Source organism: Gambusia affinis, linkage group LG01 (genome assembly GCF_019740435.1).
Source record: "Gambusia affinis linkage group LG01, SWU_Gaff_1.0, whole genome shotgun sequence".
NCBI classification, from domain to species: Eukaryota; Metazoa; Chordata; class Actinopteri; order Cyprinodontiformes; family Poeciliidae; genus Gambusia; species Gambusia affinis.
Window position 1 is genome coordinate 5,679,042 of NC_057868.1, and position 25,110 is coordinate 5,704,151.

The window sequence follows — 25,110 nt, forward strand, 5'->3', positions numbered from 1 at the left end:
TGTGAGAATAGGGAGTAAATCATGGAAGCAGACCTTTATCTGATGTCCTTGTTCTGCAGGAGGCTGTAATTTATTAGCTCTAGTTTCCTATGACCCCATACAGTGTACCAAAGCCTGAGAGACACAGTGCAAGAGCTCCCTCTACTGCTTTATCCCAGTAACAACTGAGTGGTATCCCTGTTGCTCACATGGGGAGTGCAGGCGCTCTTCCTGGAATGGAAAAAAAAAAGACCCAATAAAAAGTCCAGAACTCTCACAAAAGTAGTTTATTGTGCCTCTTACTGTTTATATGGCTTTTCTTTGTATGACAAGAGTTGAAATAAACAGAGGATTGGCAACACGTTGGCCATGTTGACAAAATAAAACACATAAAACAACATAATCTCAATGTTCTGCCAGCATTACCATCACTAACATCTTGCAGAGAAAGGAAGAATGAGGTCGTCACACAAGAGCTTTTTTTGTGTGTGTGTGTGAGGCAGCACCATGCTGAGGAACATTCACCCACTGACCAAAAGACATTTAAAAGCATTCACACAGAAACATACACACGAGAAGACCTGCCCATGTTCAGAAAACAAGTCTCATTGCTACTAGAAGAATGTTCATATTGCTTTAAACAGAGATTGAAAAAGAACCTCTGCACTGTACATCAGCCATGTTCTCCCAGCTCAACGCCCGTTGTGACATTTTGGCAATTAAGTATTGATACACGAGAACGCACATTCCTCTCCGTCAATAAGAGCTGAGGGTATACATTGGAAGACAATAGGAGATAATGGCTTTGAGATCAGAAGGCAGTTTGCTGCACAGATGCACAGGTGGTTATGAGAGTCAGACTGGCATCTATGCTGGGTTTTTTTTTTTTTTTTTTAGACCTTCAAGGTGTGCACGCAGAAGTGGTGTAGGGGATGGGGCTTACAATCCACACATAGTTAGAAATACACACATAAATATTGCCTGTTCCTAGCATGCCGTAAGAGCATCTAGTGTTTGGTCCTTTCCGAAAAGCCCTGAGTCTGATTAACAATACCGTTCACAAAACTAAAAACAAAAATCTTGCACTTGCCATAATCCATTATGTTGATGCCACTATGTGTGGATGTTCACGTCTAAGCTGATGTGTGCATTAACTATGTTGATGTTCTAGAGGAACCCCGATCACAGCTTTGTGGCTCGTTCCCAATCTGTGGTTTTTTGTAAAGCCGCAACCTGCTTTTATCAAGTTTCGCCAATTCTGATTTCTGCTTACAAACTTTTTCTTTCTTTTCAGTTTTTTTTTAACCAGGTAAAACCCCATTAAGATCCAGATCTCATTTGCAAGAGAGTGCTGGGGAGAAATATACAACACAAGCTACAGAGCTTGCCCAAATGTTTGGAAGCAACGTTAACTTTCTGCACACAGTATAGATTTTTTTATATGTATATTCTGCAGCAAAATAAACAGTACTATCATGTAGAGCAGTCCAAGTCCAGGCTTCGAGATCTACCATGCGTCAACTTTTACATGCCTCCCTTGTGCAACACACCTCCATCAAATATCTCATCAGCTTTACTTTAGCTCTGCAGACGTCTAAAAATGATCCATTCGTGTGGTTCAGGTGTGTAGAAGCAAGGATGCATCTGAAAGTTACAGGAAAGTCAATCACAAGGACTGGACCCCTGATATCAAGTCAATGATCAGAATACATTTTTACAAGGACTATCACATATTTGAGGGTTTCTTTCCTGGACTTTTCCTTCTTCAAAGCAACCTCCTCTGACTTAAATAAGAGCATGACATACCGTATGTACAATATGTCAACCATATGTTGCTTTTTTTTTACCTTTGCACAAAAGTTGTGACTCTTGCGAATCTTAACCCTAAAACTAAGCCCTTTCTTTCTTTGTGCTCCAACATCAACAGTGTTGCTTCGATGGACGAAAAAAAAGTCAGATCACGCTATAAAAAACCTGAAAAAATATTAAGAAGTCTTTTTTTAAAGAAAGTATTCTCAATAGAAACATGCTTCCAAACGTTTGGCCTGTAGTGTGAAGTTAAAGTATTGAAAATATTTTTTACAGCCTTCCTGTGAAGCAGTTAACATTTAAATCTGTCATCTGTCAGAATTAAGCATCTTATTCTAGCAATCTGCATCCTTGGTACAATTAATAATAGGCCTACTAACTGTAAAAAAAACAGTCTTCATGTATGTTTCCTGGATAATGCAGAACCCAATGTTTCAATCATACCCCATAACAGACAAGAGGCAGAATTTTCAAAAGGAATAAATCAAAGCAATTTTGCTGTAATATGTTCCAACTTCCAGTCATCAATGGGACATTCAAAAGGTGGGTACAAACTGACATCCTGTTGCAGCCGTCTACTTCTTGTACCCAGAGCATCTGATCACAAATCGAAGAATACTGCAAAAGTAAGAATTGATGAGAACGCACTGAATCTAGCTCTCTGCCATGGCCGTCTGGATAATCAAACCGACTTCTGACAGATTTTGTGCTTCCTCTGACTTCATTTTCACAAACAGCGCACCGATAACTAAAACCAGCAAGTTCCTCTTGAAGTAACAACTTCCAGACCGAAGAGAACTGTTGTCAGTGCAGCTTGATCGCACTTTCGTATGGTGCATTCACAGATCGGAAAAAAAAAAAAAAAAAAAAAAGATTGGACATTTGAGTTTCCAGCCAGCCAGTCTGAAAATCAGACGTTTACACGCAGCATCCCTAGTTCAGACATGCTAAAGGGGAATATTATGCTCAGAGATGGAGGCTATAATCCTAAAGGATAAGATGTGACCAAATAATTTACAAAAGTGCTACCGGTACTTTAATGGTCAAGTGTAAGTCTTTGTCCCAGCACACTGAACCATGGAGGCACATCTCTTACTAGGAGAAATCTAAGGAAAGTGTGTGTTCTTTAAGTGACTGAGGGTGTGTTCTTAGTGCACATGAGAAGTAAGCACTTTAGTGTGAGCAATGCCTGATTGTAGCTGGAGTCCCTGCCTGTAGTCAAACTCATTCTCAACAGTTGACTTTCTCAAACTTTGGCACAAAGATACTTCCTGCACATATTGGCTTTAATGGCAGCAAAAGAGAAAAAAAAAAAGTCAATTCCCTGATAACAGAAACCGATTGGGTCACTGCAAACACAATATTAGTTTTGCATGATTATCATTGAGACCTGCAGCAAGCTAAGGCGCTCCAAAAACAAAACAAACAAACAAACAAAAAAAAGAAGATAGAGCTAAGCTTCTGCAGATTGTAAGGAAGACCCAGCTAGCTGTAATGATGCCTCTTTCCCTCTGAATGTCTTCCCGGAAAACTTAAAGAAAAAGAAAAAAATTACCAAAAGAATTCATATATAAAACCAGAATAAACACATGAAAGACAAAATATAACATTATATAGATATGTATGAACTTATTTAGTAATTCAAACTTGAACAGTCAGAAACCAATGTTCAAAAGCAACTGTCACAAACTAATAATAAAAATAAATGGGTTAGCATACTCAATTTGGTATTGCCCTGTACTTATGTTATAATGTGCTTGTTGTAATCCGTCGAAAATCAACTGCTCAGTTCTGGTATCTGGTTTGGCTATCCCCCTATTATAGATATCGAGAACAATAGAGGGAAAGAAAGGAAATATTTAGCTTTTCAAAGAGATTACGTTCCTTGTCATGTCAACTCCTCTTATGGCTAAGCCAGGAGTTCATATGGTCTGTTGCCGTCTCTTCTTGACTTTATGTTTCTACGGTTTCCGTGTCACGAGTCATGGACCGTGTGGCCTGAGTTGGAAGCGTCTGAACACTTAAGGCTGTGCTGTGCTCCAATCAGGAGGACACAGTGATGTGCAGCACAAGGAGAGCAGCGGGAGAAAGGAAAGGCCAGCATTTTCTTTTCTTTTTTTTCTTATATTCAGGAGGAAGAGAGAGTGAGGTTTCGTTGTATGTCAATGTGTTAGTGTGTGTGTGTGTGAGGAGGGGTGTGCGTGTGTCTGTTTGGATGTGTCTGTATCAAGAGCCTATATGTGTATGAAATGTTCTCTTTACTGCGCCCTCCCCACAAGGCCTTTCCTTGACCCATCTAAGTTATCCAAAACCCCCCAGGTCTCCCCGTCACTGTCCGAGCCCCGGTCTCGCTCCTCGTCTCCCAAGTCGTCGTCGTCGTCCTCATCCTCCTCTTCTGGTGACGGCTCGCTGCAGTTTTCTGTGCCCCAGCTGTCGTCCTCGTCCTCAGCCTCCTGCTTCACAACCAACGCCGGAGGCGGCGGCGGCGGAGGAGGAGGTGGCGGGGGCGGCGCGTTCTCGTTGCACTCCGTTTGGTCATCAAACGCGTCGGGGTTCTCGAGCATCTCCCTGATCAGAGGAGGCATCGGGCCAGGGATCTCCATCTTCAGAGTGATAGCTCTTTCTGCACCTGGACACAGAGATCACATGATAAATGATCACAAGAAAATAATCCATGGCTGTAAGAATCTTTGACACATAATAGACTGAAAGGTATTTCTGTGCCTGCTTAGCACTGCAGCCACACATCCTTCAGAGGCTCATGCTCAGTCAGATATGATGAAGAAAACCTTAGAAAAACCAGTTTGGATTTCTTTATCCCAGTTTTAAGTCTTTCTAGTTCTTAACAGAATCTCTTCGATGATTGTTTTTGTACTTTTGCTTCATCCAACCTCCCATCAGCTTTGACTAACTTCCATGTCCCTTCTAAGCAAAAACAACCCCAATGCAAAGTATTGACAGCACCATATTTAACGTTGAATGAACAGAACAGTGCTTTGTGACATGTTCAAGGCTTGGAGTATTACTTTAACACCTAACCCCAAGTGTAAACATGTCCAGAATTTTATCTCTGAAATCTCTGTTGTGTTTCTTAAGAATTTATGATACTGTTTGTTCACTAATGTTGTCCGACAAACCTCTGAGGCCTTCACAGAACAGCTGTAAAGAATAAACTGCAAACAGGTGGGCTCTGTTTAATAGGTAGGTAACTTTTGAAGGTTGGTTGCAAACATTTTTAGTTTGAATTATCAGAGGAAAGGTGGCTAAATAAAAATGCATACCACGCTTTTCACAAGTTCTCTCTTTGTTCCGTTTTGAAAACCATGCATCATTTCAACCATTATGCACTGAAAACCCCATTAAAATTCCCTGATGCGTATAGAACATAACAAAATAAGACGTTTAAAGAGTATGAACATTTTTGTGCCGTAGCTTGCTGTTTTCAGTCTTACTTTTTATCATTTATTACAATTAATGAAACGTAAAACTTTAAATGCATGTTATTCATTCACTTAAACTGTTTTCATAGTTTCAGAGTTTGTTAACATTTGAAGTGTGATCTTTGAGGAAAGTATTTGCTCAAACCAGTCTTGATTTTCTCTACCTTCATCTGTTAAGTCTGTGAGTTGAACAAATGCAAACAGTGACATTTGAGACAACTATTACTTAGCTTTTAAATTTTATGGTTACTTTCCTCTTGCTGACTTTCAAGCCACCAATCTGAAGCTGAACCATGTCACAAAATATGAACTCACTCTTAGAAAATGACTGAAAATACTAACCTTTAGTGCTGATCCCTCTGAGGTCAGTGATCTTCATCAACATGCGAGGGAACATGTGGGGTTTGTTGGGGCGACGGCGACGGGCGTAGATCTTAAGAGCCTCTAGTAGAGGCTCTTGTAGCTTATCTACTTTTTCTGGCTCCTCGAGATCCATGCGATCTGAAAAAAATAAAAACATTTAAATGTGAACGTATATTTAACTATTTTTTTTATATGTGTAAATTGTGAACACTTATAATTGTGAATATACCAAAACACATAAAATAATAAAAACTTAAAAACTTAGACTGATTAACTGAGTGCTCCAGGGGAGCTGTGGCTACTATCCAGTAGCTTGCCACCGTCACGTGTGAATGTGTGTGTGTTTATGTGGTGAACGTAGTGTAAAGCACTTTGGGGTCCGATGGGAGACTGTTAAGATATATTTTAGATTTTATTCATAAATTCCTGATTTTGTTAAAGCAATAATATTTCAGAAGAGCCTATTCACAAAGATCCTTTCTCTTTGCAGCTCACTGAATGGTCATGCGTATGCACGTTGCAGTACCTCCACAGATGAGGCAGATGGCGCTGAGGAGACCAGTTTCAGTGTCATCCATCTCCAGGGGTAGAAGTTGGCCGGCAAAGGCAAACACCAGGTCTGTGAGTGGTCCGAACCCGGCGTTGTGCATCTGAGTTCGGTTCAAAGTCAGGCCGTCTGAGAAGGTCATAGTGTCCTGTTCAGGGGTGTAGCGTGTGCAGATTCTCAGCATCTACAAGCAATAATAAAAGTGTGAAAAACAAAACAAAAAAACACAGGAATAATGGTAAAATATGGTGTAAGGCTATGATAGACATGCTTACTAGAGCACAAAACATCTAATGAAAGAGATAAATTATGCTCATGGTAGTCATATTAGATCACAGGTGTCAAACTCCAGTCCTCAAAGGCCACTTTTAGGTGTACCTCTGCTGCACCACACCTGAATAGAATAATTAGGTCATTAGCCAGGCTATGGAGAACTGATCTACACAATAAGGAGGTAATTAAGCCATTTCATTCCAGTGTTTTGTACCTGTGGCACATTTAAAAACTGGAGGACAGCGGCCCTTGAGGACTGGAGTTTGACACCCCTGTAGATTATGTTCTACCAGGGCAAACTTCCTTGCAGTACCACCTACACCCACCAGATACCAGCATAATCTCAGCACAATCTCAGCACGGGACATCCAGCTCCTTATTTTTTTCCTAAAAACTGAGTGTTGGCAAAACAATATTGAGAAAAAGCAAATCCTCACCAGAATGTCCAGGCAGGCCGACTTCAGCAGAGTGATTTGGTCGGCAATAGTGAGGGTGGTGAAGCCTGGCAGGCGCTTGGCAAACTCCACAATCTTGATGATGCATTTGGTGGAGAGCTCACTGAACTTGTCCCAGAGACCCAGGTCCAACTGAACACGGTGGTCCGAGCTGGAGTTCTGAACGCACAATGGCAAACTCGGTTCAGTGCGTTTTATCATCCGGAAATATTCCACCCGATTTGCATAATGTGCCAAAGGTGCAACACATTTCCATTTTTCATCGATCAAGTAAGGACCAAGATGAAATCCATTTACATATCGCATCAATCATTCAGACATGGTGCAAATAACCTAATGGGAACTGAATTAGTTGAGCCGTGCATTTTTAGATATTCGAATGAACTTACGGTGGTGTATTTTCCCAGCTGGCAAAGTGAAGGAAATGTTTCTTGGTGAGCTTTGCTGACTTTGTTGACCAGTTCTTCAAGCTCTCCACTTAGCTCATAGCTCTCTGGTAGCACCACCTCCTCCTTCACATCCTTCTTCTTCTTGTTTCTGTCATTGCGCACCGCTACAGGGAGACAAAAGATGTAAATAAACAGCAGCTGCTAGCCAAGATTTGACAGTAATCTGCAAAAGAAAAATCCCTAAATGTTTGCAATACTCGAGATCAGTAACTGAATAAAAGATCTTTAATGATTTGGACACTCACTGGCAGAAACAGTAACTCAGCATCAACAGAAGCTGCTCTTAAAGACACTGACACCAACACCTATCTCCCGCCTATCACCCAGTCACTTCCACGTCGATCAATCTATCCACAAACGCACATAAGCCAGTCCACTCTCTGTCTCCTCTCCCTCCTCCGCCTCCCATACTTTCCTTCCTCTCAGGATATCCAGTAATAGCAGAAGCACAATGTGATCCCGGTCTTAACACACATCCCACACAAACATTACACCCACATACATGTCCCCCCGGGCTCTGCGAAAGGGCAAGAAACTGGCACTTACAACCGTCGACAAAAGTGGCGACTGTGACTTTGCAAACGGCATGAATCCTACAGCCGTTCTCTTTGTCAAGAGTTTTAAATCATATTTTCTCCTGCGTTTGTCTTCATGAATGAAGCCAATGTTTGCTGTCAGCCAGAGGGGTGAGGTTTTTGCGGTGAAACAGGAAGTCAGATTCATTTTGTGAAGCGATTAGTCATATGACCGGTGGAGTACCAGCCTCACCGTGATCACAACCCTTGAAGAACTCATCATCTGCTTTTGTGTCTCTGCTGCACAGTTCCCCAAAGTCCTTGCCTGAACATTAAAGCAACCTAAAGTGAATTGATGTGCTAACAACTTCGGTCAAGCGCACATTACTCCATGTTGGCAGTGAGTGTTTCCCTCTTTTCTATAAATCCAGATAGTCTAGGGAGCTAAAGCTAACACTGGGTGTGAGGTGGGATAAGACCAAAGTGGACTTCTACTGTGTTAAAATAACTCAGATCTCAAAAATATCACAGCGGTTTATGCAAATTCTCTTATATGAATTTGTAAACTGTTGCAGTGTTTGCTTTGGGTGGTTATTTACATAGACGCTGATGATTATTTACACAGGAAATGCAGGTAGAAGGTGTTGTGCCACCAGTGTTTGTCCTGTGTGAAACACTGAGAATAGAACAAGGAAATCGTGTCTAGTCAAAGTAAACATCTGGAAAATAAGGAATGTGTAAAAATCAATAAAATATCACTCAGTTAAATAGCTGTTATGTTTTGGTATTGTATACAGCTTTTACACTATTCTCATTATGTGTGTCACACAAGCCCGATACTGGTGGTGCGCTGCCTCCAAGATCAGTGTCTTGTGCAAATAAACTACTGCTTCTCTGTAGCAAACCACCCAATGCAAACATGACAATGGTGTGAAGGTTTACAAAATCTATTAACATAAGCTAGACTTCAACAGTAAAGTCTGCTTTGTTCAAAAATCCTAAAGTATCCATTTGCACACCCTTGGAGACCCGGTGTTCATTTGTGGATCAGCTTAGACCAGGTTTTTCAACTGGCTCTTTTTGTCTCCTGAGCTGAATGAACCCACCTTCCTTGGACATGCCGACCTCAAAGCACTTCTGCAGCCTGCAGTACTGGCAGCGGTTGCGTGTGACCTTGTTAATCTGGCAGTTCTTGTCTCGGTGACAGGTGTACACCATGTTCTTTTGGATACTGCGACGGAAGAAACCCTGAAGCATCAGGAAGCAAGAGACAAAAGAGTGCGAGGGCAAGAAAAAAAAAAGAAAAAAAAGAAAGTGAGAAAAGAAAGGATATGACATTTAACTTGGTGCTCTTCCTCTCTAACGTGGCATAAAAATAGTAGCTATAAAGGTGTATTAGATGAGTTGAAGTGAGACTAAGTAAACTCCTACAGGTCCTTCTCACCTTGCAGCCCTCGCAGGAACTGACCCCGTAGTGGTACCCTGAGGACTTGTCCTGGCACACAAAGCAGGGTTTGTAGACACGAGGTGGGGGAGGGGGAGATGGAGAACTCGGTACCATCTCCTCTGAGCTGGTGCTCTGGGTCTCCACCGCTGTGGGAGGAACGAGAGAAAGACATGCAATTGGTCACTAATTGTAGTCCTGCAGCACATATCTGAAATACAAATACCCCGAGTGCGCCCGTCAGTTCATACACCGGATGTGAATGTTTGGGTGTGTCTAACCGCACGCTAAGACATTGATTTGACAGCTGACTGACACTCATTGCCCTTCAGTTCAATTAATTCACTGTCCCATCCTTGCCACTTAATTTAACGAAACATATTTTTTTTGGTTGGGGGGGTGTGGGGGGGAGGGGGGGGGGGTCAGAAGTCCTTCTACAGGATAATATTCACACCACATGACAATGCTCCAGTGTAAGTATTGTCTTAACTTCACTCTTTGTTACCGGGGATAAAGATAGCTCATGAGACTTGAGTCCCTGACCACGAGTAGAATTCAACTGTCGAGTCTTTAGAACAGAAGACGTAAACTCTAGTCCTCTGGTTCTTTGCCCTTCAACTTTTTAATGTACACCTGCTTCATAGATCATTAACAACCATCTAAGGTCCCAGCTAGACACAGCTAGACTACTCAAAATATGTTTGAACAGAAATTTTCCCTCCAATTTGGAAAAATCCTTTCTACAAATATCTAGGCACGACTAGCAGGTGGTGAAAACATCAACAATAGCTTCATTAAAATTCGAAATTAAAAAATTATGAGGATAGGTGTAGTAGAGTGACGTAACTGTTAAAGCAGTTTTCTCTCAGCCAGTAACTTTTTCGAGTTACATTTAAAAACAAAAAACGCAGCGAGCCAAAGGTGGAACTACACCTAAAAAATTGCACCATTGTTGTGGTTTCAAGTAATGAAAGCCAGAAATAGAAAACAAGTTGTTGTTTTGTTTTGTTTTGTTTGATCTCCAGATACCATGTCTACATCTACACAAAACAGTTTTTAAATATCTTCACTTTGGAAAGTTTTCTAGTAGATATTTAGTCACCTAGAACTTAGTTTGCCTGTCGATGCAAACGACAGCAGGGTATAGATTTCTGCCACTTATGACCTCCTACACCCCCCATGCTTTAAGTCTTTCAAGGCACATTTGGGTATATCATCGATTCATCTGAACACAGTTGAATGAAGAGATAATGACTTCCTGACAGACCCAAAGTAAACTATTTTTTTTCTAGCAGTAAGCAGGCGAGGTATTGATTGACACGTAGTCTGATCGGTTTCTGAATTCGCCACGGAATCCAAAAGTCAAAAGCCTGTTTCTCTTCATTCCACACACTAACAACAATTCATGTGGACGCCTAAGAGGAACAAAATAAACACGTGACAACGTCGCAGGCTTACACAACATGGTGTGTGGCTTCACTTGGAACGTCTGACATCAGTTTCTGCTCAGTTCACACACATTCTACGGTGCATTACACTTCATTACGTTTCAAAGCAAACCTCGGATAGGCTGTTTTTTTTTTGTTTTGGTTTTTTTTAATGTGTGTGTGGTGTATATGTTCCATAGTTGCCCCTGTGAAACACAAGCCTCTCCACACAGGATCAGATCTTCGTCACACATGTTGATCTGCATCAGCTCAAACCCACCATCCCTTCCCCGACACACACACACACACCCACACGCACACACACACACGGTCAAAAAACACTTTCACCCTTGGTCACCTTCGAGCTTCTACCCCCAACTCTGAATCCCACTAACCCCTGACACATAAACCCTATTTTTCTCTTGTTTCCTGGCCCTAAATTCCTCAGTGCAGCCCTGCCAGGTTTTAACAGAGGCCTAAGCTCGTAAGGCGGCCTATAAAGGCGGTCCCATGGCTGGACTGGAGGCCCCAGCCCGGCTGGCAAGCACTTTATTGGGACTCGGTCACCTTGGGCAGCTATTCACACCACCAGCTGTGGCTCCTAGCCCGTAAAAAAAGCCAATCATAAAATGAAAAACAGAGAGGCTCTAAAATTCTAAGTTTTACTGCCCCCGCCTCCCCCTACCGTCACCTTCAATGGAAAGCACAGAGGTCTTGCCTAAACTTAACCTACAATTCCCTTCCTTCTTTGTCTCCTCCTCAAGGCTGAGGCAAAAACCACCAGCTTGGCTCTTTACAAGAGAAGGGAGACTTCAAAAGGAAGGAGGGAAAAAGAAGTATAAAACAAAGAATTTGATTTTTTTTTTTTTTTAAAGAAGAAGAAGTAGGAGGTGAAGGGACGGGGGAGGGACGAGGCTCTGTGAGGGAGGGCAGGTCTCGTTCAAGACCAAGTTGACCATCACTACCACTTCTGCATCTGCTGCTGTGACTTCTACTGTACAGCCTCATTAAGGAGAATAACAGAAATATAGAGACATTCTTAGTTTATTGCCCAATGCTAAAACATCTGGTTTTCATGTGCATTTTTATTTGACTCTAAAGAATCCATTCAAATTCCAGCTTTGAAAGCCCTACCTTGCTGGAGGCAAATATGTTTTCTATTAGCTTTTAGGGCAATCTCGGAGCCAAATGTGCAAATCAATCTGCAACCTGAAGTTTACGCCCACTGAATGTTTCTACAGCAGTTCTCATATGTCCCTGGCCAGAGTATAACAAAGCGCCGGGGTCAGCGGGAGAGCAGAAACCCTATGAACGTGCCATGAACTGATGTTTATGCAATAATAACATCAGCAAATAAGGCTCTAGACCTAGCGCTGACAACCCCTTTAGAAAAAAACACACAAAAAACAGGACAAACCATATGTGGAGTCAAGAAATGAACATTGACTGAGTCTGTCTAAATGGTAAAAGAGCCTGGGACGGAGAAAGTCAATCCTAGGGAAATCTCAAGGCAGGAGCGATGGAGGAAATATATCAACTTCTGTCAACACTTTGAACCTGGTTCCTGCTTGAGAACATGACTCCGCAGCCCACCTCCTAGAATGAGCCTCATTCAGCCCACTCTACCCCAGGGCGCCATAGTGAGAGGGCCCATTCAGGCCCCTACTTAGAGCCGCTTTTCCTCAGTCTCTTCAGCCCAGCTCATCACTGTTTAGAAAACAAAGCCCAGTAAAATGAGAGGCCCTCCTTATCAGCGCACAGAGGCCCGGGGTACTATTTGCATGACAATCTGTTGGCCAAAGCTGGAGAGCCGATGATGGACAGACGAGATGAGAGAAGTGGGATAGGTGGGTGGCTGCTGTTGTTTGGGGACATGAAGAGGAGAAGAGGCAAGAAGAAGGGATGGGTTGACTATCTGTAGCCACTGTTCACTTCCTGTTAGGGTAAGTATCAGTTTACTCTCTAATCCATCGAAGCAATGCTCTCTATGCACAAGTGGCCCAGCTGCACTGATCAGACTTAATCCTCTAGTCCCCCTACCTAAGAAACACACACACACACATGCACAAACACACACCGACCCATCTGTCCCACTAACATTAAAGGCTTCAGCCTGAGTGGGATGTGGAGTACATCACTCTCCACAACCTCATTAGATGTAAAATGTGACTGCACATGACAGAAATAACGGTTTAGCTGAAGGTGACTTCAACTAGGTCAATTACATAAAATTCTAGGTCAAGTCAACTGTGCCATTCAGCCCGCATTCAGGATAAAAGAGATTCCAAAGGAGAGGAACGAACAGGAAGAGGTCATGTATAAAAACTTGAAACATTCTTGAGCACGAAAGCTGCCTGCTGTTCCCTCAGTTGGAAAAAAAGGGGAGTGTCTGTAATGTATGGTGAGCAAAGGCATGACTGTGCAGCTCCTGTTTTGTGTTGCAACACAACTCTTTTTTTTTTTCTTTTTTTTTTTTTAGCGACGCAGCATATGACATTCTGGCAGTGTAATAAGTTTTCTTTCACAATAGTCCTGCAGACTGTTTTATTTATCTATTTATTTATTTCTGTTACACAAGTCTTGTCTCGGCATGTGACGGAGAATGCAAAGGCTTATTCTTAGAACATATAGTACTCGCAGATCCATTTAGAGTCATTTAAAAGTTTTATACTTGACAGTTCTTCTGAAATGAAATATTTTAATGTTGCGTTCTAAGTGCGTGAATTAGTCAGGAAGACAATTGGTGCCTCCATGTCTGTTTTCCATGTAGCTTTAGCATCGGCCAATTGGACCAACCAATCAAGATTCATGCAAAAAGAAAAAGGGAAGCGAGATATCAACTGAGGATGACATATTAAAGGCTTGTAACAGTAAAAAAAACCTTACTTCAAAAATCAGGAAAACATCCTTTACCTGATAAATTAGCAACAAAAAAACACTTTCCTTTTGGTGATAAACTCTAATGCAGTCCTAAAACCTATCATGTGATATAACTGTACAAAAAAATATTTAAATTTCCATCTCTTTATTCAATTCAGCCACGCTCATCAATAAATTTCAAACTTTTTAATAAGACCTAATAACACGAAAATCTCTCCTTTCTCTTTGGAACCAAAATATTCCTTGGAACCCAGTGCAACTGTAAGAAAGTCCCCACGTCTGCATTTTCTAAAAGCCTGAAAGGCTTGCATGTTGCTCGGGGTACTGGACAGACAGTAGCAGCAGACGGACAGCAGATTGGGAAAGAATTGTGAACAGTGAGAATCCCTGGCACATTTAAAGGTGGGGTCTTTGATGCTGCCCTTGGCGCTCCATTTCGTGACAGAGGCAGCAGCCCCGCAGGATACTGACTGAATGACCATGAGCGCACTAAAAGGTTTCCATGAAGAGGCTGGCTTTGTGAAAGAGGAAAAGAAAGTACCACACCCTAGTCAGCGGTGCCAGCGCACTTCAATCTCCCACTCTCTGCCCACATCTTCCTGCCATCACTACAAGTCTCTCTTTGCGAGGCCCTACACAACACGCATGCTTCCTTCCTCTTTTTAATACCAGTCTTTCCGGAGGATCTTCGTCACCGCATTTGCTGTCACTTCTCTTTAATCCGTGCCGTTACACATACCTTACTGCTCTCTTACAGGTCACAAACACTCTTCAAGCTTTCAAATAGGTTTATGAAACACTAGATTCTTGGGGGAAGCATTGGAAGAATTAAAAGTGGCAAACACCTTTTAAAAAGGATGCAAGAGGATTTGCTAAGTAAGTTACGAAAGGTGCTCAGTTCACTCGGTAAGGCCATAAATCACCTTTGATCGTTTTTTTTTGTTTTTTTTACCACATGAAGATATCAATATATCTACATAAGTTCTCACCTTGATTTATTTCTCCCTCACGTTTTTATGCTGTTAGACTAAAGTCAACCATTGTTTGTCTTTTTTTTCTGTGAAATGTTTTCTGAAATCCAGAAATTTACAGCATTCTGCCATAACCGGTAAAAGTCATGCAAGATAATGAAATGTGAAAGTCCTTGACTAATGCATGAAAAACATTTTGGCTGTGCCTCATAGCTGCCTAGCTACAAAGCTGGCTCACACAGTGCTGCCAGAACACCTATGAAAACTTTCTGTTATCCACACAGAAACACCTTTACATGGCGTAGCACAGCAAAGGCAGCAGGTGGGATAGGCATGTCTCCTCCAGGCACATTTTAAGAAGTGGAATTACCCCTGCAGGCTGTTGGTCGCTTTCAAAACACCCTTTCTTCTTTACAGCACCTCATAAAGGACCTTTTGATATTTTCTTGATGGAGTTGGCCAAGCCGACATTTGGCGGCCCGCACCCGCCCACTCCCCCACCGACAATCCCCCCCCACCTCTTTTCCTGTACCACACTACCCTGTCAACTTAAGAAACACAAGTTGGCTTCAAACACACAAACTGCCAGTCCCCCCGTAAAACGTTTCCTTCAAATGTCCCTGCACAAAACCCGGGGAAGGAGGCTTTAGAAGAGAGAGAAAATTCTAGGAAATACGATTTCAATCAAGGTTTTTTTTTTTTTTTTTTTTCTGGTTGGTGGCCTTTTATGAGTGGCACATGCAGAAAAAAAAAGCAGACAGTCAAGTGCAGATCTGTGGAAAAAATCTGTCTCGCATGTCCCTGCGGTGAGCTCCAACTGACTCTTCATCTGCCCACCAGAAGACAGGGGGAACGCGTCTCACCTCCTGTGACTGGAGAGTGAACCCGAACCTGGCAGCCCCGCACTGGCCTGGGCCATTGATCATGTCAGGAAGACAGAATAACTGGCGGCCAGGCAAGGAAGCGGACGAGGAGCGCAGGCATGCAGACAGTTGAGGTGAGGAGAGAAAAGGAGAGAGAGCAGTCATCGAGGGAAACCCTGTCTCTTTGATCCTTGTATTTTTTTTTTTCTCGTCCTCGCAGACTTCCTCCCACCATCTGCAGCCTGGCTCTCACCTGTCTGTCTCTGGCAAGGCCACTCGTGCTCGTTCAATTGCTATTGCTTCCTCCCCGCAACAATAGAAACCTTCAAAAGTAGAAGTAGCCCAGCGGTGGCTGCAGCCCTCGCTCTGTCAGAGGAAGTGAGGGGAAAAGAGGATAATGTAAACAACAACAGTAGTATTCACTCCAGCACGTTTTTGTTTTTTTTTTTTGGGAAGTGGTCAAAAGCGTGAAAAGACAAAGCCTGATATCAGAGTGAGCGTTCTCACCCGCACAGAGCAGTGAACGAGTCCTTCCCACAAATGCAGATGCTCAGAGGAAATTATTTACCCCCTCCTTCATACAAAAATCTATAACAAACAATGCACAGATCGACAGCAAAACTCAACTTTGAGTGATTTATGATGCATATACATTGTGACTTGTTTCTTTTTCCTGGCAACAGAGGCAGTCCCCTAAACTGGCACAAACACCCTGGACTCATATCTGATGTAGAAGTCGCTGAGAAACTTCTGCTTTGAGTGGCCCAGTGGAGCAATGAGGCATATGAAAGTTTTTCACTCTTGCTTGGCAACCAACCGCCAACCAGTTGCCCAACCTTGTGCCTGGGCGGAGAGCTCAAAAACTCTGACGAGTGTGTAGATTTAAGCCACTCTGTGATTCATTTCCTCCTCCAAGGTGTCGCAACAGGAAGTTAAGTGGGTAATTGGCATGTGGAATAGAAAAAAAAACAAAAACTGTTCAACGTGTGCTCTTTTTGCTTATGATTCACTGCTCTAACATGTATGAATGCACTGCTGACAATACAAACAGTTCTGTTGAGACAAAAGAGGAATCTGCTTTCTTTCTGGTTTATTGTCTAACTGTTTAATTCAGGTCTGATCGCAGGGCATTTACAGCAAACTCTCAATCAGCTACAGGTCATGCTTAAGAGGAAATAGATTATCAGCTTGTTTGAAACCACTGAGGAGCATGTGCTTTTTCCCCTTCTGCCTGCTCATGAGAGTGTATCATGTGTGTAAGTGATAATGCCCCTCTTGTCTCTGCTTCAGAGAAATAATTTTCCACAGCAGCTCAATGAATCAGTGAGTGTGTTAACATTGGTTTTATTACTTCAGAACTGCTGCCTTCATGCAGTAAAAGGAAGATAGATTAACACTTCACAGGCATAAAAAAGAAACAAAAACAGCCAAAGTTGATAAAATTCTAACCTTTTGTAGTCAGTAATAGTTACATATTAACAACACATACTTTTTTATTTTTTTTATTTCAATAATTCCTAGCAATGCAATTTTGCAGCATTTAGCAGCAGATACTGGTTCGACGAGTCGCAGTCTCCACCTAAGAAGATGTTTAATTGGGTTGTAGTTTGAATGAATATATGGACATAGTAAAACTTATAATGTGTGGAAAGAGTTGTGGTTGAGAAAGTTTCTGCGAAAGAGCAAACACTGAGTCATGCTTTTTCTAGTTTAGCAACAGTGCTTATGCTAAAGTCAAACATGCAAGCAAGCCAGCTTGCATGATCTATGAGGCAGCTCTTGCCGGTGAACAGTGCATCTCAGCTGTGGTTGTCTGGGAATAGATTTACATGCCTTTAGAGTAGTTTAAAAAGTCTGCAACCAGTCATGCAGCCTGCAGGCCAATCTATGAAGTAAGACAGGAAATAGTTCTTGAGTTACTGCCCTGTTGTGTAGATGCAGCTACCTAATGAAGACACTGTTAGGCTGAAAAAACTGAGACTTTTAATCACTAACCACATGTACACAAGGTTCTCTACATGGTATCACATTTTCCTATTTCCTAATTCAACTTGATTATTCACAGTGACCATATGTCTTGAACACAAACAAAGAGAAACACTTAAAGATTTACATGAGGGCATCCGTGAAATTCTCTTGTGCCATTCATCTTATCCCAAACTAGCAGCTACAAGCGTACAATTACAGGCATGTCGGTTTGTGCACACCTGTTCCCCCTTCACAGCCAAAGTATACAGGCAAAGGCACGCTCACGCCGAAACGAACACATAAATACACAAACAACTCATCTATGCTGGCATATACAAATGAACTAATGCACCATTACCACAAGGATGTTCATGGCAGTTGCTCATACACACACTGGCAGAATTTGACTAATGTTTGAGGGAAAACAACTCCAACGGGGCCTTCTCTATCCCTCCCCATCACTCTCCACCTCTGTGCTCAGATAATAGCTGTCCAGCACCAGTCGCTCACCACTCCCTGCCCTGTGCCGTCGGCTGCGTAAACACAACCCATTCACACAAACACAGAGGCAGGACAGTCATGCTCTCCTGGGTTTCCAGTCCCGGCCTACATTTTTTCATAACACTAAACCCCTTAGCAACATTTGAGCCTGGCTGTCAGTCAATAACATGTTGGTGACAGTACCGTACTCCTCACATTTATCACGAGGCCTTAAATGTATGTGCTATAAACAAACCTCGCACATGCTCACATATGCAACTCTCAGGTGCTTGTTCTAATAAAGCCCACACACATACACAGAAAGTTTGCAAATTGCCCGCACCTTTGTTCATAGGAAAAACGTGCTTGGCAGCCAGAGAGCTGTTCTCAGTAAACAGCTACAATGGCAGCAGCCAGACATGGGTGTAGGAGTGGGCTGCCACAATAACGTGAACCAACAAAACATTGTGAAAGAACTCCCAAAGGTTCACATTTTTACTCCAAACTCAAACATTTGGCCTCCACGAACCATCAGCTGAGAAAGGATTTCTCATAATGTTACGAAATCAAGAAGTTTGTGAAACAGACTCTTTCGGGGGGGAAAAGAACGCACCACAAACTTCAGGAAAACACGAGCAACCAGTCCATGATTTATCATCCATACTTTGGTTGATTGGTTTTATTTACAGCGGTGTAACTGATGCTGCGGAGAGGGCTATAAACTGCTTTTAGAGCAGAGCTGGATTCCAGCACCGACTTGAAGAATCCAGTCCTGGCACATTGTCTGTCTCTGCATTCGACATGCAGTCTGAGTGCCCACAGTCCCCCCAATAGACATGTAAACACCAGCATAAGTTGACGGGTGGGATTTTGCAAACAGACACAATCCGTCTTGTTTATGCATAAGCAAAGCCTCACCTGAAAATCAAAACAAGAAAAAAACAAAAAACTTTAAGGAACTGCATGAATTGAGACAGTTTATTTATAGGCTGCTCTGCCCATTCATGGACTCAGCTATTACTGTGGGATGAGACAGATCTGCGAACGGGGATGTGTGACAGTGCCACTCAAGTCAATCTGAAAAAGGTCCTGAAGCTACGAAAATATTTTCCAGGCTACAACAAATAATCCATCCATTCAACCATTATCTAAAGCCACTTATCCCTACAGTATCGCAAGGGGGGGACTGGTCAGTGGGCAAGACGCGGGGAACTGGACAGGTCGCCAGTACATCGCAGGGCAACATAGACACACACACTCACACCTGAGGATAATTACGAGAGACCTATCAACCTAACAGTCGTGATTTTGGACTGCTGGAGGAAGCCGGAGTACCCAGAGAGAGTTGAAGCACGCACAGGGAGAACATGCAGAAAGACCTCAGGCAGGGATTTGAACCCAGGACCTTCTTGCTCTAAGGTAACAGTGCCTCACTTTGCACCCTATTGCAATAACATGATTAATATGCATATTGGTAGCCTTTGAGAAGCCTCAGAAACAAGGTAACCAAACTTTCCAAGAGAATATACATAGAGATTGCTATTTTTAGCAAAGCTAACAAAGAAAAGAATTAATAGGAGGTGCTGCACACAATTTATAGCAATTTTACCTTCTCTCTCTCTGTCTCACACAGAGTGTAACATTGGCTCTACTCCTATAAATGATAAATGATCACACACAGCTGAAAGGCCCACAACATACTTGCTGTACTTTCATCTTCTAATATCAGAGTTTCTGAAGGGCAGCCAGAATCAGCAGGCCAAGGTAGTTACAGAATAATGAAGATCAAAGTCAATCACAAAACTGTGATCTGTTCATCTCTACTTATAATGTTACTGCTTGAGTTAACTTTAAAAATACAAAGAAAAAAGAGATTTTTTTTTTACTCCTACATTTCTTCCTTGAAATCCCTTTTTAGTGTAATAAGCCTTATTACTTGTATCTGTCCGTTACAGATCAGAGACCTCCAACCAACTTAATTAATCCCAACTTCAACACCATGTTTTGTTATCTCTTCAAAGGGTTAACAATATTTATGTATATGTGCATAAATATAGTTGCAGTTCTTTGACAGAATTTAAATGGTATTACTTTGCATTTCCGTCCTTTTCTTACACAAGCATACACACATCCTCTCACACAAGATAGTGCTATCTATATACCCAGCTCCTTCCCCCCCGCCCCCAGGCTTCCTAATCTTTTAATTGAATCTTTTGTAATTATAATGAAATAACTGCAGACTTCTATCAGAGAGAAAATTATCAGGCCGACAATGTGCCAGCGGTCACAGGCAACTCCTATTTCTTCGGCCACTGATGCTGAGATGTACAACCTTATTTTAATTAGCTGCTCAGATCACCTCCAAACAGCACATTGGGGAGGAGAGGGCGGGAACAAAGAGAGTGTGTGTGACTGTGGAAGTGTGTTAGAGACATTACTACTCAGGCTCATGAGAGTATCAAAACGAAAATCCAAACTGTGGTGCAGAGACATCGATGAGAAAAACACACTTTCCCTTTTTTTGACCCCTCGCAACTGCTAAGCGTAATTGCCTCATTCTTCTAGCAAATGAAAATTGACAGTGAAGGGGTTGGTGTGCATAGGCTCCCTCAAATGGCTTGCCTAGAAGTTGACTAATTCAGTTCTCATTGACATATGACTAAATCAGTGTCCATTATCCCTATGTGTGGGGAAGCTCAGATGTAGTACCAGCTCTGTGGCATAAGGCACTTAAGAGCATTACATAGGCCGGGCTGGTTGAAAGGGTCCACTTTTCAGCGAGCCACACATGCAGCAACCCTGACACTGGCCAGGCCGTAGCCTCTCACTAACCCCTGACATTGAGGTCTCCCTACTTGAGGACAAAAACAGGAAAACCTACCATGCACTTTTAAGTCAGCCGATTGTCCCTGGCTAACAGCCAACGGCAGTGACACTTATCACCACTGCGGATTTACTGCCGGGACAACAGTTTACACTCATTTGCTGGAAGATTTAGTGGGGCAAACATTTTTAATGCATTTTGTTATAGAAAATTACAATTTCTATTTATTTCTGCCTCGCTAGAGATTAAAACTACTTTTACTTGAGAAAAAAAAAAGAAGAAGTAGAAGAACGGTTTGATTCATTTTCAAGCATCACGGTTGAGTCAAATGACTTCTCAGAAAAAAAAAAAAAAAGAAAAAAAAAGACAGCGCTTAATTTGGTATGCAGGGATCATCCCTCTGTGAGTATGGCATAAGGAGCCGGGCAGGTCCCTCTGTTGTGCTGCAGCTGGCTGAACTTAATGAGATATCAGACTCAAACATCAATTCATCAACCTCATTGATGAGGACAATGAGGAGCAACCGCTTCAGCAAAGAGAGGCATTATGGCTTGTTGTGTGGTGATAGGGCAGCCTTGTTTACAAAGGTTACTGAGCACAGAGGGTTTTGAAACAGTACACCAAACCAGCCTCCACTTGCTCTGCTCTGCTAGACTTGGCTCTCCTACCCCTGGGGTAGCTTCCTGGCACTTCTTGCATCTTCGATTTTGGGGAACAAAGAGTGAAAACTGAAATATAACAAGTACGTTTCTGTCACCCGAAGCGCCAATGTTCTTTTAAATGCATCCAAGTGTGAGAATACATCAAAAAGAGAGGCCTGATTAAATAAACAAAACTCATCTTGTTATGATCTGGGATTTGCTTAGCTGTATCAGAGCAGGCTGGGGCTGGCTTGAGTCCCCTCTGGCCTCAGCCTCCGCTGACAGGGCATCTGTCTTCATTAAAGCTCAGCCAGTGTGCATGACGGCCACTGAAATGCTGGTGTCTTCACGATTAATGAAGACAGATGACTCCCCCCACCAAGACGCAGTAACAAGGAACAAAAAGCAGAAGGATAAGCTCGCAGAAGAAAGCAAGATAAAAAAAAAAGGGAAAGAAAAGAAAGGTCCCCCATCACCTCCAGCTTTTCGTACATTCTTGAATGCTTTCCACTCCGCATATCATAACTGGCTTGGCTCCGTCCAGTTTTTTTTTTCCCCCACTTACACCTATTGTGTTTTTTCCAACTATCACACACTCGCATGGCAGTAGTAGCCACACCGAAGGCTGTAGAAAAATGGACCCCAGTTGGCTTAAGTGACAGAGGCTTTTCTTAAGTCCGACAGAGCAACAACAGGGAGATAGAGAGAGCGGAGAGAGCTGGCCCCTTTGCTTTGTCAGGACTTTGTGTGTGCTCCTAGTTCCTCATTAATTTATTCCCTAAATAATTCCTCAGTTTATTAATTCGAGGCTGTTTGGTTTTCCCTAAGCATAAATCAAATCCCTGACCCATAAAAGTTACAGGAGACACATGAAAACTCCCAAAGACAGTATTGCTTTAGAAAACTGACATGAGCAACGGAAGGGAATAGTTTTTAAGAGGAATTTGCTTCCTGTCACTCTACTTTAACAAGCCAAGTTCAAACCTCAAGTGGCTCTTATTGTGACTGGAACTTGACTCTCATGAGGTCACCAAAGTAAATAAACACAGCTAACTCTTTTAATGTAGCATCCCCGTGGAAAGTTTCTGTTTTAATCTCCGAGCAGCCGAAGCTGGCTGCTAAGAGAGAAAAGGAAAGAAGAGACTGTCTGTCCCAGTCTTTTCCTGTCCTGCTCTGCAGCCCCCTGACAGCAGCCCCCTCACTCGAGCCCGGAGGGGTAAATAAGACACCAACAAGAAGGAGTGTGTTTGTGTCTGTGTGCATGCGTGAGGGAGAGAGAGCAAGAGAGAGAACTAGAAAGAATGGAGTGTGTCACACACGAAGGCAAGCTGGAAGCCACTTACACCGAACACTGGCACTGCCCGTCCAGGCGAAGGGGTCCAAAGCCGGGAAGAAGGGGCTCGCCTTCCGCAGCATGCACGCACCGCGGCTGGTGACATCATAGAGCTGACGGGGGCCCATTCCCAGGGCTTCCATGCAGTCAAACATGTTTCCCCCCACCCCTCAGCACAAATCACTAAGAGGCTCAGTCCTGCCTGCCTGCCTGCCGCTACAGTCCTGCTTCCACTGCTCACGTCACTCACCGAGGCAGTGACAACAACACAGCCTGCCGCAGCTATCTGGACCCGCTTCCCTCCCCTTTCAACTTCTCCCTTGCTGTCACTCTCTGTCCCTGCAGATGCCGAGCTTTCCCCCCACTTTTTTTTCCGTCCCGGCTGGAATGCAGATCTGGTTCCTGAGGGCTGATCTCTGCCTCTCTGCTTTCCCCCCCTCCCCTGCTCGGTGCGCTGTAACAGACCTAAATAACAGCCTCTCAGAGTTCTCGCTGAGCCCCAGACACGACGGAGTGAACCAACTGCCTAGGCATGACGCTCTGAGAGGGGGTGGAGAGAGTCAGAGAGAATGCCAGAGGAGGCGGGGAGCAGAGGAACCAAAAGGAGGGGAGGGAGGAGTGATGGGTGCTGTCCGGCAGCGGAGCTTGCACGAGAGGAGCAACCGATCTGCTCAAAGGGCAAAACTTTATTCCCATGCCTGTGCTGCGTTCGTGCTTGATGCAAAACGAAACACCCCTTTTTCCCCACGCATCTTCAATTCAGATCTGCTCCGCACAGCACCTCCCCCAGTTTTCGGCAGTAAATATGAGCCCCTTTTCTCTTCCCCCACCCCTTACCGAGCCCCCCGTCTCTAATCATAACCATATTAAAGCCCCAGCCACAGGCCTGGTGTATATGTGCTTGTCAAAGAGAGAGTCAGAGACATAGAAAGAGACAGAGAGGAAGAACATTGTGATGTGGCTGAACCCAGAAACCAGATGCCAGGGGGGGAGAAAATCTCTCCCTCCTCTCTGTCTGCTCCAGGGACCAGAGGACGGGGCAGCGCTTTCTGCCTTTCCCCTCAGGAAGTACTTTTACAGTGATGAATGAGGGCTGCCTTGCTCAATCCCAGCAGTGCATTTACACAGACAAATACCTCCAATATACAAACACACCATGTGCTAGACACACTCCTCGCAGGCTCACTTGACCTCATTTGTGATTTATACCCGCCGAAGCTGATGCAAGGACTCGGACAGCACAGGACATGACGTTTGACGCGTAAACGGAAGCCCTCCCGTCATTCGTGTTTCTGCCGCGAAGTGCTTGCCATCTTCTTTCGTGCTCACTGTTCAAGAGTATTGATGAAAGCAATTCAATTTCCAAAAGCAGCAGCAGCAGCACCCTCACATCGATAGTAAATCAGGGGGAGGGAAATCAATAGGCAGTCCACGGTCAATAAAAAAGCCAGTCGCTGGTCCTAACTGTTGCTCAGCAGACTGATAGACTCTGGCTGGGCTACAGCAAACATCCTGATACAATGGGAGATATAAGATAATGGAATAGGCAGACTCTGTGAGCTCTTCACATTCATCTCCACCCCTGTCAAACCGGTACAAGTGGTTCAGCCCAGAAGGCAAAAAAGACACCATTTCCTGTCAATCTGTGCTGCGGGCTACACTCCATAAACACACTGTGCCCTCACTCCTTACCCCCATCCTTTCTGTCTTTCTCTCTCTCTCTCTTTTTTCTCTTTCAGTCTAACACTTCACCCGTTCCCTGTCTGATGAAAGTAACCATGCTTTTGTTTTTTTCCATTTCTGGCCAGTTTGATTGATTTTCATTACGGTGTTTGTTGACCCAAAAGCGACTGCTCTGGCTCTGAGACGTCTGGTTTGTTTTCTTAAGTCGCCGCATACAGAAAGTCGGACTCAAATGCAGGCTGCACACTTATCACACAGACAGGCGCACATTTAAAGAGCTCTTTTGTCCTGTCTGACAGTGAACAGCATCAGCAGTTTTTATACGTTTCTTCGTACAGCTGTCAGGTCATAAAAACAGGCTTTATGACGGCAAGAGCAAAAGCGTTTAGGTTGGATGACAAACTGCTTCCATCAGTGATGTTGCAGCTTTTTTTTCTTCTATTTTCATTCCTGCCTCTTAGCTTTAAGCCCCTTCATTGATTGAGAGGCTAAATGTTTGCCAGATTTTTTTTTATTTTTTATAAATGTGTATGATGTGCATTTCTGCTTTTAAAAGTTGTCTTAGTCACAGCTGAGTTGAAAACATAAAAATTAGTTTGGAGTTCATTTTGTTTTCTGTCAGCCATGGGTATTTTGGTGACTGTATTGTTGATCTAATTTATTAATTTGGAAGCTAAATGCAACCTTTTTCCTTTCTAGGATGTCTTATCATGAGGGTTGTGATTAGAAGTGTTAATATTGCAATAAATTCTAATTATCTTTATCC

General features: G+C 43.2%; 1 protein-coding gene across 3 annotated transcripts in view; it reads right to left on the minus strand.

The window, feature by feature from the left end:
* Positions 1–248: 248 nt before the first annotated feature.
* The window catches only part of rarga (retinoic acid receptor gamma a), a 54,306-nt gene continuing 29,444 nt past the window's right edge, over positions 249–25,110 (minus strand). For 2 of the 3 annotated variants that reach the window (XM_044111931.1, XM_044111924.1), the window contains exons 3-9: positions 9,275–9,423; positions 8,937–9,078; positions 7,256–7,419; positions 6,849–7,025; positions 6,118–6,322; positions 5,571–5,729; positions 249–4,417 (exon numbers count right to left, since the gene is read on the minus strand). In XM_044111931.1, coding sequence (XP_043967866.1) covers positions 4,047–4,417; positions 5,571–5,729; positions 6,118–6,322; positions 6,849–7,025; positions 7,256–7,419; positions 8,937–9,078; positions 9,275–9,423 — 1,367 coding nt within the window. In that variant the 3' untranslated portion in view covers positions 249–4,046. Of the gene's footprint in view, positions 4,418–5,570; positions 5,730–6,117; positions 6,323–6,848; positions 7,026–7,255; positions 7,420–8,936; positions 9,079–9,274; positions 9,424–22,671; positions 23,464–25,110 lie in introns of those variants that run through there. The other variant, XM_044111940.1, reaches the window with a different exon arrangement.